Source organism: Bombus bifarius, unplaced genomic scaffold, assembly GCF_011952205.1.
Source record: "Bombus bifarius isolate JDL3187 unplaced genomic scaffold, Bbif_JDL3187 scf7180000007977, whole genome shotgun sequence".
Lineage (NCBI taxonomy): Eukaryota > Metazoa > Arthropoda > Insecta > Hymenoptera > Apidae > Bombus > Bombus bifarius.
This window is the reverse complement of record NW_022884362.1, coordinates 1724142-1741403: the sequence shown is the minus strand read 5'-3', so window position 1 is coordinate 1741403 and position 17262 is coordinate 1724142. Positions and strand designations below refer to the sequence as shown.

Sequence of the window (17262 nt, the reverse complement as noted above, 5' to 3'; positions counted from 1 at the left end):
ATTCTCTCTCAAGATTCTGCTTCTCTCTATTCACTTTCTTAGCCTTGCATTCAGCACTGTTCCCAAGCGCTTATAACACACACATTATAAATATTGTTTATAAAACCACAAATATAAAATGTACAGTTGTAAATATAAGAATGAATATGATATCACCATGGGAACTCCCAATATCAATATGCAGAAGTATATATGACTTGACTTTATACAAAAAAACAGCATGAGCAATATAATATATTTATAATATATTTAATTTATATATAATCTACAATGTGCGATATGCAAAAATTACAGAAATAGATCTTTTTACACATGTATGTATTTCATTATAATTAATTTAAAAATCATATACAAGATATAGCTATACGTAATTTGTGTAATTATCTTTATGTTAGGTTTATGTTACAATATAATGCAATTACTGAATATATTATATTATATGTATATAGTTGCATTGTGATGTGCATAGCTTGCCCTGAGGATACTTTAATAATAGTGTATGCGCATTTATTTTTGTCAAATAAACATTCTAAAAGTGTTATTGTAACGTATGTATATACATTTAATTGTTATCATGGAAATATGCAGTAATTATTATTAATTAATTGTTGCAATTATCAGGTACGAGTGTCTTGAGAGAGATATATAGGAATAATTTTTAAACCGTCTCCATGTGATTTGTTAGGAATGCGTGAAGGGGTGTGGTTGATGTAAGTATTTGTATTGGGCAGATGTAACTTTGAGAAAGTTTTACAGGTTTGTTGCGTGCAAGAGATTTTTTGTCCGACCATTTTATTACTTATGTTATTTATACTTAAACATGCATTGCAAGTTGATTTAGTACACGCGTCTTCATTCTTCGTAAACGAATAATTTTTCAAAGTCTGTTGCGAGGAAGTAATATAGTTTTCTTGGGTACAAAATGTATTTTTTAATATTTGTAAGGCATTTGCTGCTTGGGAAGTTAATGTACTATGGTTGCTGGAAGAAGGCGGGCAAATTTGTTGATCTAGCAAAGTTACAATTGTCTGACTTGAGCTACTCACAGATTCTGCAAAGTATAACGTAATATATAGTCAGTCTTAAGAAGGCAGATTAAAATAAGCAAAATAAAATTATGATAACTTTACCTTTTATCGAACATGCTTTCATCGTTGTAGCGTCCGTTACATAAGACCATTCGTTAACAGATTCTAAACGATAATAAATATATAAATGCAAATAAACGTATAATTTTGTACGAAATATTGTAATATTTACCTTGAGGCCCAATCTCTTTGTCACCTTGTAAGAATACACAGATTGTACGACGAGATTCTCCGCATGAACCTATCGGGGGAAGTTGTAGGGGAGGTTTGAGCTTCGTTTCTGAAGGGCAAGGTGGTTGGAGATTTTCATCTTTTTCAGTCATTTTAGTCACGATATAACAGGGTTTATACGCTAGCAATATATCCTGTGTACGAAGTATCTTAATTTCCTCTTTTCGAACACTTTCTACTTCTTGATCATTCAAGCACCACTGGCACATCGATTGTCTTCTACAGACAGAACATAGAACTTCCTTCGATTTTTTTATTTTCTTGACTTCCGAAATTGCAGCTATACTTGTTTGCGTAGAAATTGTTTCCGTTTCTTTCTTTGTCATCGACTCAAGAATTCTCTTCTTTCTTGTAGCCAATATTTGATCTATCGACTTACCTGAAACGCATTGTCGAAATGTTATTAATCACGATACAATGAGGTACACGATCGAGTTAAATAAATGCTTTTAATATTTTGCGTATTCTTATATCTTAAATTTAAACTTGTCGATGTTCAAATAATAGCGTGTCTATCTTATTTCAATATAAGATATCTTTTTACGACCTTATAGAGGGTGTTTCAAATTTTAACGATCAAACTTCACCAGTATGTTCTATGAGTAGAAATATTAGGGAGTCTACCTACGTTGGTATTAGGACTTAGGAAAATAGGACTATTTTCTTAATTACAATCTCAAAAATATTAATTTTCATAAAAATCTGCAGTCTAATAATAAAACGTTCCAAGTTTGATACTAACGTTGCGCTTGCTTCTGCAGTTCCATAAGTTTTACGATAATAATCATTGTTCGCTGAAGAATTCCCTTCAAAATGATTTGAACGGCATGAATGGCATTTTCAGATACAACGTTGCAAGTCATTTCCAACAAATTATCCATCAAAGGTATGACGATAATTGATGCTTCTAGGGGGTCCACTACCATATCGAGTTTCAATTTTCTCAACACGTCTTCCTCTTTCTCATCATCTAACTTGTACGTAGCTATGGTTTGTATAATTTGTTCTTTCATGGGATATCTAATCCTTCCGGCACACTTGTCGACAATTTCATCTATTATATCGTCTATTACGATCCTAACGTCGATTCCTTTGGAAATACAATCGTCTAAGTAACTTGAAATCATTTTCTTCGTTTCCCAATAATCCGTTAAAAGCATCGTATTAGATTGTTTCGGTTCGCAACTCAAACCTGTCTGTACTTGACTATCTATAACGAAGATTTTCGTTCGATTGTTATATTTGATATAGGTTTGCGTCGCTTTATCAGACGTCTCGGCTTGTGCTTGACTCGTCGGATCGTCTATCCAAAATGCACGCGCTAGTAGAAAATTCAAAATCTCAGTAATTTCCACTTCTGTTTCCTCTTCGGCGCTAACTTTGGACTCGAACAGTTCGCGTTCTTCATCTGTGACGTCCATGGACAGTTGTTCCATCACAACATCATGCGGTGTTTCGGGATGGAAGCTAAGAATAGTTGCTGCCACATTGCTTCTCTTTAATTCAGGCATGGGACCTTCCTTCATTGACGCTACATACACAAAATGTCTCTTAACAGTTAGATTTGGGAAAATGTTCATCTCTTTGTTTAATACATACATGAAGATATTTCCCCCCGTGGTGAATAGTATCATAATTATTCCAATTACTTTGCGCGAATAGCAGATTAAATATACAGGGTGTCCTATTTTACTCGACTCACACAAATATCTGCTAGACCATACGTCATTCGAAAAAGTGTATCGAATGAAACTTGTTTTATTTCAAGAGAGACGTCTTATGACGGCTACCGGATTTGCCTAGGTGGAGCGTTGTGGGGAGGAGCACAAGATGCGCCCCTTGAAACAAAGTAAGTTTTATTTGAAACACTTTCTCGAATAATGTATAGTTTAGCAAATAGTTGCGTGGGTCGATTAAATTTAAACACCCTGTACATCGTTAAGCTTCAATGGAACAATGACACGATTCTAATTTATTTTTTTATCCGAATATATAAGAAAAATTATGTAGTTGTAACCAAGAGCCTATACCTAGGTTTTGCATTAAAATTAAACAGCACCTTAACCCCTTAACCTACGATTTACGTTCAAGAATTTTGGGCCGAAAACGTAAACAAGCTATTATATATTATATTATATACTATATTTAGCCCGATCATCTACTACGAGCTATAATAATACCATAATATTTACGTTTTACGTTAATATTTACGTTTGGTCCGATCATCTACTACGGGCTATGCCCGTAATATTTACGTTTGTCCCGATCATCCCGTAGTTGTAGGTTATGGGGTTAATACCTTCTTGCTGTTGATGAACGCGCGTAGAGAAGAATTCAGTAGTCGTATCTTGTAAATATGATCTAACTCGTTTAGATAATTAATTTCATTTGCTTCGAATACCTTGCGGTATCTGATAAGATTAATCACGATAATAATGACGTAATTTTTCAAATAGCGAGAAGAAATTACTCAAAGATACAAATTTTTCTGTAAAATTAAAATAAAGATCGTCTTCGTCTTTTTAAATTAAATACTGAAATTTTTTGTTTTTACGGTATTCAAGGTATCAAAAATGTGTCAAACGAATAATAATAGAGAGCAGTGAGACGTACTCATAATATCCTTAAAGTATTTTAAAGGCGGACATGGCGTGCTCATGTATATCGTTTGCGAGGCTTCGTCCTGATATTCGATAGAAATGTGCACAACTGGTATTCCTTGTAGATACGTTTGGCTTTCTGCATCCTCTTTCGACCTCTGTTCAATTTGGACCTTTGGTTCTTCTGGCTCTTCTGGTTGTTCTACTTCTTCTAATTCTTCTGGTTGTTCCACTTCTTCTGATTCTTCTGGTTGTTCTACTTCTTCTGATTCTTCTGGTTGTTCTACTTCTTCTGATTCTTCTGGTTCTCCCGGCTCTTCGTCTTTCGTTTTTTTAGAATCTACAAATTGTTTGTGAGTAAACGATCGTCTATATACAATATTATCAGCATCAAGAACTAGGTGTTTGTCCGGTGTTGACGACACGGTCGCTGTATCCAAAATTTCCCTTAACGTCGCATCGTCTTCAGGGGTTACCGTGATAAGAGTTTGAGCCCAAGCATCATCTTCCGAAGTCATCTAATATATGAGAATACGAAAAGATATCGATCATTTAGTTGATAAAATTTCAAGAAAAAAGTAGAAGTCTTTACGTACTTAATCTTGCGAATGTTGGGAATTTCTATGGCTCGATTTTTCTATCGCGTTAACAAAAAAGACAAATCTTTTATGCACATTAACAGTGACTCTCTCATATTCTTCTCAAAAGTACGATCAAGTCGAAAATAGTCAGAATGAATATTTTACGTTAATTTTATTGACAATTTAGACACTTAGTTAAGAAATGAATTATGAAAATTATGTGAAATTAAATTTACGAAGAAATGTAATACTTGATATTTCTGAAAGTATTACAAATGTGCAGTACTTACTCTGATAAGAAATTAAATTACTATTATCTCCAATGTAATTTGTTGTCAACGAACAAATACACTTATTAGTCCGAGATGTCATCTCAGAGTTCCAATAAAAACTATCCGAGGGTTAAATAAGTTATTTGAAAATGTTGTTATTGGAATTTTGCATATTAAAAGGTTATACAGATTCTGTGATATGTCAAAAAAACAATGATATTCAACCTGAGATAGTATACAATATGTATAAGATACATACACAGTGATAATAGAAAACCTAATTTGAAGGAAAAAGGATGTCATTTTCTTGAAAATGACAACGTGAGTTCGCGCTCGCCATCCATATGCAGATGCGCTAGTTACAATAAATAGTAACTAGAACATAGTTCTAGATACAATCGATATATTTAATCGATAGGTTTAAGATGTTTTTTTGTGTCTATCCCTAGTCCATGTAAGAAAGCGCAATAAAGGTTTTTTTGCTCAGAACGGTGTGATAGATTTATCCAAAGAATAAAATAATAGCTATTGTGATCCTACCTCTGAATACAGAAATAACAACACATTTTTTATGTAAGGAAATGAATGAAAACATTTCTTTATCCAAAGCTTAATTTTCTAAATGATAGTTTATGACAATTAGCCGGATGCTAGACGCAATATTACGCATCGGAGTGCTGATTATAGAACAAGTATAACTAGGATGTACTAGCAAGGAATATCATTCAACTGCTTCTGATGAAACTATAGCTTAGTAATCTAGCGAGGATATTCGTTTAGGGCTTAGAAAATGAAAATAACCCTATGCATTATCTTTATGACGTAATTTCAATTTTATTTACACTCTCAAGCGAAAAGATAGGTAACCGCATGTCTCAGTCAACGCTTCTATTCTGATTCCTAATGGAACGAAAACCCGTAAATAGCGAGGGATACCAACAAATTATCGTGCAAATGATTTTATTGCTGGTTTGTCGCATAATGTATTCTATTTGCTTGAAATAAAAGAATTAAATCTCTATTAACATCATATATGGATGGGATAGGTCTTTGATCTTGGTAAAAATAACTCGTTCGTGTCTAGAACAAGTCATATAATAAGTTTAATTATAAAAATAATTCTAGTCTTAAGAGGCAGGAACATGTTCGAGATAGATATACATAAATTGAAAGATGAAAAATTTGTATTTGTTATATTTTTTTCCCAATACAATTATAATTACGTGATCACCATTGCATTATACGTTGCATTTAACGAATTTAAATGTTCTTAATGCTTAATGGCAATAAATTGTTAATTTTCAACTTATAGATATCGTGGTGCTATTTCAACGATAAATGTTCGTATCTCAAATGGTTCTAAAAGTACATTTATCACACCTTCTTTAATTTCAACAGGATGAGAAATGTGTTCTTCCGTTTGGAGAACATCGTTTGTTTCGGATTCCCATTTTAAACGATTCATATCATCGATCCATTGATTGCCACCTAATGTAGTCTCCTTGATAGATACAATCGTGAAAGTTGTAAATAGATCCTGTTGTAACAGACCGATAATGGATATGAATAAATTGACCAGACTGGCAATATGAGTATACTAATATATAAATGACACTATATCGTGTCCGATCGAATAATACGCACAGGGTGTATAAAAAGTAAGCGTAAAGGACCGGTGAAAATTTGTAAATACCTGAATATTAACTTCCACAGGCTTCGATAGCCTGGCAGTTTCGCCTAATTCGAAAATGTGTTCCAACCTCAGTAAAACAGAGCCGTCTTTCCATGGTTCCAAAGTTAAGATCTGAACATTTTGTGGTAATGATTTAGCAAGACCTGTACCCTAGAAACAAAAGATATTTTAATATTGTTAATGACTTTTGATGTATCCTATATAATTTTTAACTCTGCATTCGTCGCATACTGATATAGAATGATACTTACTTGGGAGTTAGGTACATGTGGTGTGGGTGCTGAAGAATTTTTTTCGATAGATTGAATAAAGGTCCATGGACGAAGCAATAATTGACGCGCCAGAGTTTTCTCTTTCACTGCAAGTTCGTCTAGATCTCGTATGCTACCTCCGATGATGTAATGAGAACCTCTGACTACCAAACCTTCACCAAATGCAAATTCATTGAGAGCTTCCCCTACACCGAATGCGTCGTCTTTTAAAAGTCTTCTATGAATCTATGACATATCCACATGCAAATGCATAAATGTTTATTAGTTTAGATATTAGTTTATATGTATGTAACGTCTACGTTTTCAACGTACTACGTATCAATACGACGCTTGAATTTTGTATTTGCATAGAATATCGCTATAACATTCTACGGACAATAATTTATTAGCATCTTCTTATTTTAAAATATGAAGTAATTAATATTACCATCATTTCAATTTCTCCATCCCTCATACTAGTTCCACCTTCTGCTCGATCTGTTAGTAAGCTAAGTTTGAGAAGCTTCTCATCGTCCTTCAAGGAAATTTTCGAGGTAACGGGATAATAGTTGCCAGATACTGGCTCTTCTAGTTCCAGATTCCACGTTGGTCGGTAATTTCTCTTCCGTTTCAACATTTCGCGACCATTACTGTCGGTATAAAATTCTCCAGAAGAATTTAAGTTACTGTAATATCTCGTTACTACCTCTTTGCCGATCCTATCCCTAAAATCGTATTCCATTGTTATTACCTATTTTTGAAATTAAAAAGCTTATGCTAGATAATGTTTTCTCGGTCTAACAAACCGATATGCCGAATATTTTTAAGTATCTCTTCGCACATTTACGATTTACTTACTTAACAGGTATTGGTCCAACGAGCCAGTCAAATTCAACGTATTCCATTCCACTATAAACTCGGATTACCTGACATATCCAATCAGTGACACACTGATGAATTTCTTCCACTAATGGACCTATAACGAAAACGAATCTGATTTGTCAATCAAATTTCAGTCTTCCAACGCATCTGTTGTCAAATCATTACCTGTGTGTACTTCGTAAGAAGCAGAGTTCACGAAATTTCTAGCGGATGCGTTCTTTGGTCTGAATATGTATGCACCCGAAGATCTATTTCTAAATTCCTCGTTATTTCCCTCCATTGCATCGTAATAATGAAACGATTGAGTCAGTTCCATATCTTTTTGTTTTTTCCACTCTACCACAACCTGACCGTACTCATCGACGGATACGTTATAAAACTAAAAAAAAGTATTACCATCTTATAATTATTTCTATTAGGATGAATCAAATGGTTTCAAATGCAACGTGCTGTCTTGATTAATCGACGAATGAAATTCCCTTGAAAATTGTTAATGCAACTTCGATATAGATCGAGAGGCAAAAACATTCATATAGTGCTATTACTTAGTGAATGAGTTATAATTAGCGTTACAGGGACTTCCCTTTTCGACAGATAACTATCTGCGATTTACCGAGCGCGGATAATATAGGCTTCGAACGAAATCTGTACAATCTGTACAATTACATATATTTGAATATATTTGACAATATAGAAAATATTTTTTATTTTATTTCTGTAATAAACCAACTCTATAAATTCTTTCGTCTTCCATTGTACCAGAATACCGGTAATAATGAAACGATTGAAAAATGTGAAGATGAATTTCGAGTCTTTGACGCAGTAATACGTCGTTCGTTGCAAATGAGTTAAATATCAGTCTCGTAAATTCTCATAAATTAATACCTCGTTACCAATAGAGTTTGCTGTGACCATTTGTGGACTTATATTTTCTGAACTTCTCTTGACCGTGTAGGTCTTATAGCCCAAAGGTGGTAACGATGCAAGGAATACGAGCTCGTGCGTTGAAGTGCTTTTCCTTCCCGGTATTTCACGTACAGAATTAGGGATAGGAACTATTTGCGAAGTAAGTTCGTTTCCATCTTGAAAGAAAATGAAATATTATATAATATTTAATTTCAAATTTTCATTGCAACAATTTAAATTCATAAATATTACGTTTAACGTTTGTTAACTGCAGGTAATCCAATTTTAGCGTTCCTTATTTATCAAAAATTAACGAATACGTTTATATCGAATCTTTTAATCTTCTGTAACCGAAATATTACTGGTTTACGAGAAACTAAATGTGTGACTGTACTAAAATAACGATATAATAATAATAGCGTGCGATAATATCGTTGCAAGCAAATAAAATAGTATACTACAGATGTAGTATGAAAGTTAATTTGTAGCTCTTCTCGTGAACAAATTTTTTATACGTAACATCGATATCCAGCAGCAGTTATATAACTTAGCACTTCCTTGAGACGCTGCATGTGAAATTAATGACACGCAGCCAATAATTTGACTGCTGCGCGATTATCAAAGAACGAAGATAATCATCAGAAGATTTGGAAAATTTCATATTCAAAAAAACTGTTTGAAGATGATAATATCGTAGTGTTTACAATTCTTAGACAGGTGTCGATCGATCGATAGTGATCATTTGGAATATGTTGTAGTCAATCGACCGGCAATATTAAATTGATAATAATCAATTAATCAGTAGTAACGAATTAGCAATTAACAATTTTTCAATTTAGATTCCTAATCTCTGCTCTTGAGATAGCCAAAACAACACAATGAAAAAGCTCCTAATAAAAAAGGATTTATGAGAAAGTTTTAGATAATTCTTTATCGTTATTACGTAATAATGGTTTTATGTTTGTGAACTCTGTGGATCAGAAAATGGACAGAACTTACCGGCGAACCTGATATTGTAAAATGCGTACCTGCAAGATCGATGACGTTGTATTTGCCATTCTGAACGGGTACGCGGATCGGTGATACCACTTTCTGGCTCAAGGGATTGTAAATTGCTAGGACGAAGTCTTTGTCTTCTGTGTACAAGCACGTACTAATATTCAATTGCATGCACGTGTGCATTTGTTCTGGTGCAAAATTCGAATTTCCGGTTGATCTCCATTTTCTGTGGAATGAACGATGATAGAAAAAAGATATTTAATTATTCAATTTAATTATACATTTCTCTGAATGAATTCATTCCAGGCTATACATACAGATGTGTGATTATCGACCAGCATTATCAAGAAAACGCTTAATCCGAGAAACGATGGATCACGTAAGATACTAATCCAAAAAACATTGAAAAACGTGGAAATCGTTAAAAGAGACCCATTACCTTATGGCGTCAGCAGCAATGTTCGTTCCTTGTTGCATACCATCGTACAATATACGCGCATAATCGTAGGCAACTAGTTGTTTTTCGGTTCCAGTAACGGCATCATGATGTTGCATTACACCCATAGCTTCTCTAAAATGTTCCAATTGCTTTTCGTAACCCTCCAACCTTGTCAATACAGATAACTGTTTGGATATCTGGAATGGAAATATAATTTTCACAGGCTTTCAGATTCTATTTCTTTCTGAACCAAGCCTCCAAACGCAACTTCGTTATTCTCGATTTTTCGTTTTGCTACGAGTCATAGAATATGCTTGAGTTTACTTCTACCACGAATTTAGGCTCACAGCGAACGTAAATAAAATTCACGAACCTTAGGTTTTGCATGAATATTTGGTAGAAAGTTAATGTGGGTTCGTCCTCTATTCAACGCTGTTCCATCGCGGAAATCGTACAAAAAGAGAAAAGATTAGTAGGATATGACACGTGAAAACGAAAATTGATCGAAAGTAACGAACCAGTGGGTTCTACAATCAGAGTCGTCGAGATCTTGAAAATGTGGTGGCTTCGCAAGATCGTTCTACATACTCGTATAATAAGATTTGATAGTCTCGAATGTGTGGAAAAACATCGATGCGAGGTTACTGCAAATTCTTCGAGACGAATGCAATTTTTACCTGCAACAGATTGTTTCCCATTCTTTCGAAGAATTTGATCGCCGGTCTGGAGGAGAAGTAGCCGGTCCAATACGAATGCGGATCACTCGCGTAAGGGAAGAAGTCATCGCTTTTCGTCGACCACTGAAGTTTTGCATCGTTTACTGCTTTCAAATAACACGATGGCGTCGAATAAAATATATTCACTTCGGATCCTTTTTCTTCCTTTACGTATCTACGAAATACAAAACGGCAAAAGTAGTGGAATATCGCTATTGCAAATATCGAAAGTATCAAAATTATTTGGTTGTCGTAACTGTCGCTACAAATATCTACTTAATTCTGGTCTCCATAATTTTATCCACATTTGTAAAGAAAAATAATAAGATCAATAAAATATCTTGTCTAAACGTATCGTAAATCGTAATTTCTATTACATGTATCAGGATGTTCCATAAATATTGCGCAATTTCAAAGTTTAATTTTTTCAGGTACATAAATGAGAAAGATGCTAATATACCACACAATTAATTTCAACACGTTTAATTTCAACAAATTGATTTCGTTAAATTTTTGTTAAAAAAATGTATTTCATTAATTCTAAATTATTTCATCAAATTTCTCCAATCGATCATTCGAAACGATGTACATAACATAAGTATGTACATGAAATATGTACGTAAAAAAAGTTCGCATAAACTTATGTTGAAAAATTTGTATCAGTTGTTTTACTACGCAATTATAACAAATGCTGGAAATTTCTTCCTTCTGCAGGGATACAGGCAGTCGTCGAATTAACGATCGTCAAATTCTTTCGAATATTCCAACTATTGTAGAAATACGTAACAGTAAATAAATTTGTGTCTGTCTGCGATTCTGTACGAGTCTTAAAAACAACTTTCAACTCTCATAATTCTTCGACGCAGTATTCTCCGACATAAGTTTATATTATCTTCTTTTACCTGTTTCACCTCGTTAATACGTAGTGTATATTTTCTCCCGACCTATTTCGACACCCTGTATATAAATATATTACAACAGAATATTTTCAAAGCAAGCGTCGAACGTTATCGATTATATTTTACCTGATCAACCTATCCAAATTAGTGAACCACATTTCAGCGTGTTGATAATTAAAATCTTCGCCCATCGTAAAGATAACGTTATTAGTGTTGTAGGAAGTTGCTTGGCGATACGCGTAACGCACTAATTGTTCAACCTGTTAATATCGCAATGTACTTTACTTTCCAACATAATACATTCAAAATGATTAGGATGATAAGACCTTTCCTATCCTTTTCCTTCTATACTCTTTGTGTACGTGAAACGAAAATAATAGTTTGAAGCTACCTTATTAGTTTGTCCATATTAGCGAAGTACATCTCCGCTTGCTGATAAGTGAAATCTCCGCCCATTGTTAATACGACGTTATTTGTACGATATACATCAGCTTGGCGAGCCACGTATTGCAAAAATATATCGATCTGTTTTACAAGAGACACTGATATCAGTTAAAAAAACGAGTCAAAGCTGTTCGTTCGAAATATGATCGAGACGTAACGATCGAGCTCAGATCGAACGATAACACGCTATTAAAATACGCCTTAAAGACATTGACGGAACAAGCAATTCGCTAAAATTACAACTTTAGCATTGTTGTTAGCAACAAGAAACGTATGTATGTTAAAAATCTAAAGTTTACTTTGACAGAGTTAGTAGGAAGGAAGGAAGTACAAGGTCGATGTACGTACGTGTTTTCTGGATTTTCGAATCATTTCTTGTAAATTGTTCTTTTAAATGGGGAAAAATGATCTTCTTAAATCGTTCATCGTTGATTATTTGCATTTCTAAACAGGCAAAGTGACTTTTACAGTGCACATGTATATACTAACTTTATAAACGTTATAAAAATTTGTACAACTTCCTATATGGTATTTTTAAGCTACTTGGTACGACAGAAATCTCAAATACGTGTTTTATAAGCAGAAATCCTCTTTCATTCGCACATATTTCTGTGTAACGCGAAGGAGATTATTTCATATGGCCTATAATCAGACAAATACGTGTATCGTAGGCTTATCGATAGTTAATAAATAAATAATAGAGGCTTTCGCAAGCAAGCTGCGTTATTTTATAGCAACGAATGTAATTTTCTTAGAAACTATAAAAGCTATAGAACGGAAGCTATAGAATAGAAAAAAACCTAACTCCAACTTAACCCAATTCCTTGCACACCGAACACCACGATATTAATAGGAAGCATGCGAATAACAAACTTAACGAAACGCATAAACGGATTAATTTTTACTTTGAACTCGACTTTAAGCGTTAGTTTACAAAGAATGATTCGAAAATGAATTATAAATCCTGGATCACCAATCTTCGGGTCGCGACTTCCAAAGAGGTTTCTCGGTTTAAAGATTTTCTGTACTTGCCAGTTACAATATGGTTGGTCAAGTTGTTAAATATATTTTTAACGCATTCTTTAATCTATTAAAAATGCTTTTTTCTGCGCTAATCCGAGTGGATGAGGTTACAGGTTATTTAAACGGCTAAAAGAGGAAGTCGCGACTCGGGAAAGATTGGAAAACACCGCTACAAATGACACGTACCCTCTCTTTGACGTTGTAATCCGGACTATCAGGATCATCGTTTATTGGTTCGTCGTTGCACAAAATATCGTAACAAAAACCAGGTGGTGGAGAATACGTGTTGTACAAGGCAACCGTGAACAAGTTTGCACGAGCTCCTGTAACAAAGCGTACGCGTTGAATTTATGTCTTCGAGTGACTATCACACGTGTGATCGCTAAAAGTACGTTTCCTAAATTTGAAATTGATGTTCCAGTCATTACCTAGATTTGGACTTGCTTTCCAAATGAATTCCATCGTCTTGTCCTTGAGTCGTTTGTTCTTGTCTTGATAATCGAGACGACCGAAGAACATCCCATCGAATCCTAATTGGGCGAATAAAGATGCTTGTTCCCTGGAATGGCCGAAAGGATCTATCTGCCATCCTATACGTGGCGTGGCACATCTTCCAAAGGTATCGTTAAGACGTCTAGACAGGTTAGAAAAATTGGAGAACTTAAAAACGATGGCAATCGAACCGAATAACGTAAAAAAGGGTGCACTTGCTGGAAAGGCACTTCGCCTTGTCGCTAATTTCGTGGAACTTTTTTAATCGTTTCGTTTCTGCGTATAAACTATGAGAAGAGGAATAAAAATTAGCGCTGGAACCCTAAGTCAAATTACCTGAAACCCCAAGTATATTGATCGACAAGGGAGTGATAGTGAGTGACTGCCTCGTCGTTCATGCTCCATCCACCACCGATAATCTCTAGTCTGCCTTGATCGATTAAACTTCGCACATCTTCTTTCACCTTGTCGTTTTGACGCAACCACCATTTCCACAAGAAAGAAGTCTCCACATAAATAAACCTGATAAAATAAGTACATACGAGATTTTATCGATAATTGACGAATAATTTATGCGCTAATTAATTATCGTTTAACAAATTAACGTAGTAAAACTGTGGTAATTACTTTCTTTCAGGATTAGCCAGCAACGCTTGAATGACGCTGTCTAGAATATACTGTACTCCTGCTTTCTGAGTTCTTGAGTTACCTTTGTTTAAGAAAAATAAACAAAAAGATAACATTCGATGGCTCGTTTAATAAATACCCTATAACTATAATTAATCGTAACGCGATGGTGCGCTGATCTTTTTCAAAGTACTTACTTCCAAAGTAATACTGGTCGACTGTTTTTAACCAACCAACGTCGTCATGAGTATGAGCAACCAGATGAATATTTAATTTCTTTGGATCTGCCACAGGACACGCCTGTAACGAACAAGAATCTGAATTATGTTATACCGTTGCATCTTATTCTCTAAACAATATCTCAATATAATAATAATAATAATAATCTTATGCAACTATAGAAAGTTTGCTACTGCCTCAACTTTCCATCTAGAGATATGTCACGATAAAATACGTTCTGAAGTATTAAATCCTTAATGAAAATCTTTAATAAAATACAAGGAATTAAAGATTAAATATAACGTGTTAGTTCCACGTTATTCTCTGTGTTTTATCAGTAAATTTTTCAAAAAACAGCTCAAATTTTACAATGTTTATAATTTTCTAATTGATGCGTTACAACATGTTGGATTATTCTTATCTTATATTATATTTTTGTATCATTATTTTAAATTATGTCGTATAATAGGATTTATTCCAAAGAAAACATTATACAAAATTTTAGATGAGCACCAAATGGCGCTGATCAAACAATTTGATCCAATAGAGATAAGTCGAAGAACGAACCGATCCACAACATGAACGACGTGTTATCACATATAAGAACGACTTTTTAAGCAGGTTATCGGATTTTTTATCGGAGAAATTTTTTATTTAATCGGAGAAATTTATCAGATAAAAAGATAAAAATGACTGAATTTGTTTGGGTGTCACTATATACATAATAGCACTGAATAGGGAAAGTTACACGGTATTATTTAAATAAGCGTGACTTTTGATATCGCAGTTTACTGTTGATCGATCTGTGATTAACTTCAGTTCATAGAACATTCCTGTCAACAGAAAAAAAGAAACTTATCGAACGTCCTATGTATATTTTTTCTGGCAATATGTTTAATGACTAGCTTCCAAAGTGTTTGCATAATTCGATAATAAACTACTTGCGTATATCGTATTAGATAAAGAATATTTTATTTCAGTGATTTCAATTGGAACATTAAACTTCGATAAGACTACTATCATCGATCAGTGGAAATATTCAATTTAGATACAACATATTGCAAAATCATTTTTGACCAATCAATCAAAACCGATCGAATTTTTGTATAATAGATTGCATAAAAATATTCAGAAAATTCTCTTCTTCCATTCGTAAAACTAAAACTAACAATAATCTGATATTTTGTTTTTACATAATTAAATTACTGAACAGAGCATATAACATATTAAAAGATATAGCATTCGTCTACAGAGTTTCAGTTTTCAGCCAAATATTAATACAATATCCTGCCATACATATAAATAACCTCTACATTATCATAATATCTATGGATTTAGGACTTCTTTGCAATATGTTTCTTTTTATCAATAATATCAATCCCTGTCCCGATTTTTACGATTCTAAATTGTTTCACATTTTCAACTTTTGCGTTCCGATAAGTGTACGTAATTGCAACACAAAACGGAGTGTACGATGCTTGTGTACCTTACATTACACATATACCTAACTTTACCTGTAATTCGAATGGGTTACTATACAAAATGGGATACCGAACAAAATTCATTCAAATTAAAAGATGCCAAGCTTACAAATTATTATATATAAATTAATGAACATAATAGTCAGAATAAAGTGACTTTTATTCGACGTTGATATACGGCGTGTCCCACGAATTCTATACATCTGGTAATAATGGTTTCTTGACAAGTGGATTCGTAGAAGAGGTAGAGATCAATTTTGTTTTTTTTAATGAAATATCCAACTTTTTACGCTTGATCTTGATGCAATAGCGAATTCCGAGTATATTCAAAAGTACGAAGGTGCGTTTATCCCAAAATTGACCGTTTCTAAAATAGTTGATTTTTTCATCCTATTACCTTCGTCATGAAACGCGTTGCGTTACTTAGAACATAAATAAACGATACCAAAAGCACACAACAACGCTATTCCATTCCTGCTATTCGTTTCTAAGAAGATTCTTTTATTAAAACTTCACGCCGTTCGATTCTTATGCGAAGGAACACACTGTACCTGTCAAACTGCTCGGGGGGCAGTTTGTTATTTATTCTTACACTGGGAATAATAGCTATTTTTCAAGCTGAGTGTAAACACAGAATCGAGATAGTAACGTGACAATTCGTTGCGATCCGTTTCTCGAAACGTAACAACCGCTTTAAATTAAAAACTGTAATATTTCATAGACGTTACCTTCTCATAGGAAAATTTATAATCATTTCTTCAAATACGATAATAACTTGCATGTAACATAATCTAACAGGATTCTTAAATATTCTTGTATGACACGTGCAGAATTATTTTATCGCGGATATGTACGTTCCTGAAACTCGAACGGATCCGCTTTCTCCGGTTGATTGCTATTCTCTATGTGGTAATATACAGTAGACATGATGTTATACGCATAGTTAATCGTAATATTTCAGAAAGAACGTATAACGAGTGCACACATACGAGTATGAGGTATTTGTACGTTTTTCTAGATTCAACCGGTGCTTTTAATATATGTTCGAGATAGTGCAAGATAAAATTTCTCTCAACGTTCGAAAAGGAAGACTGAGAAACCGAATAGACCATTGTTCTATCGGCTCGAAGAGAACTTGAAATAAAGAATTCGTTTCGTGTGTACCTCGTAACCGCAGGTTTCAGTAACTGTTCTTGGAATCCTAGCTGCATCGCCGTGGACGGACAATAACAAAAGCGAGATCAGTGGTAGCAAGAATTCGGACCACGACATAATCGACACGTCGCTGGATGCTTGCAGTCACAACTAATGAAATAATCGTCCACTCTTCTTCTATTTATATCGTTTCTCTACGCTGCCGTTACTGCGATTGCGTCAAACATACGAGATACATAGTCTGCTACTGCCGATCGTTTGCCG

The 17262-nt window shown here is 34.1% G+C and overlaps 2 protein-coding genes across 4 annotated transcripts; both read right to left on the bottom strand.

Annotated features, from left to right (window-relative positions):
• Nucleotides 1-544: 544 nt before the first annotated feature.
• On the bottom strand, nucleotides 545-4949 carry LOC117204153. The gene is made up of 6 exons (XM_033441299.1): nucleotides 4791-4949; nucleotides 3933-4437; nucleotides 2062-2850; nucleotides 1261-1698; nucleotides 1131-1193; nucleotides 545-1051 (listed from the first exon to the last, which is right to left on the bottom strand). Exons 2-6 carry the CDS (start codon nucleotides 4435-4437, stop codon nucleotides 618-620), a joined length of 2229 nt encoding a protein of 742 aa, XP_033297190.1. The 5' UTR covers nucleotides 4791-4949; the 3' UTR covers nucleotides 545-617.
• A 989-nt stretch (nucleotides 4950-5938) lies between these two features.
• On the bottom strand, nucleotides 5939-17162 carry LOC117204147 (lysosomal alpha-mannosidase). Of its 3 annotated transcripts, none has more exons than XM_033441287.1 (17): nucleotides 17008-17162; nucleotides 14341-14443; nucleotides 14144-14225; nucleotides 13853-14038; nucleotides 13453-13658; nucleotides 13211-13347; nucleotides 11949-12082; nucleotides 10620-10833; nucleotides 9943-10139; nucleotides 9533-9729; nucleotides 8484-8680; nucleotides 7764-7977; nucleotides 7575-7692; nucleotides 7165-7441; nucleotides 6717-6962; nucleotides 6466-6615; nucleotides 5939-6309 (listed from the first exon to the last, which is right to left on the bottom strand). In XM_033441287.1, exons 1-17 carry the CDS (start codon nucleotides 17113-17115, stop codon nucleotides 6079-6081), a joined length of 2997 nt encoding a protein of 998 aa, XP_033297178.1. In that variant the 5' UTR covers nucleotides 17116-17162; the 3' UTR covers nucleotides 5939-6078. The 3 variants fall into 3 exon arrangements, with proteins under 3 accessions (XP_033297178.1, XP_033297177.1, XP_033297179.1); XM_033441286.1 differs by lacking the exon at nucleotides 11949-12082 and adding an exon at nucleotides 11684-11817; XM_033441288.1 differs by lacking the exons at nucleotides 11949-12082; nucleotides 14144-14225; nucleotides 17008-17162 and adding an exon at nucleotides 11684-11817.
• Nucleotides 17163-17262: the final 100 nt, after the last annotated feature.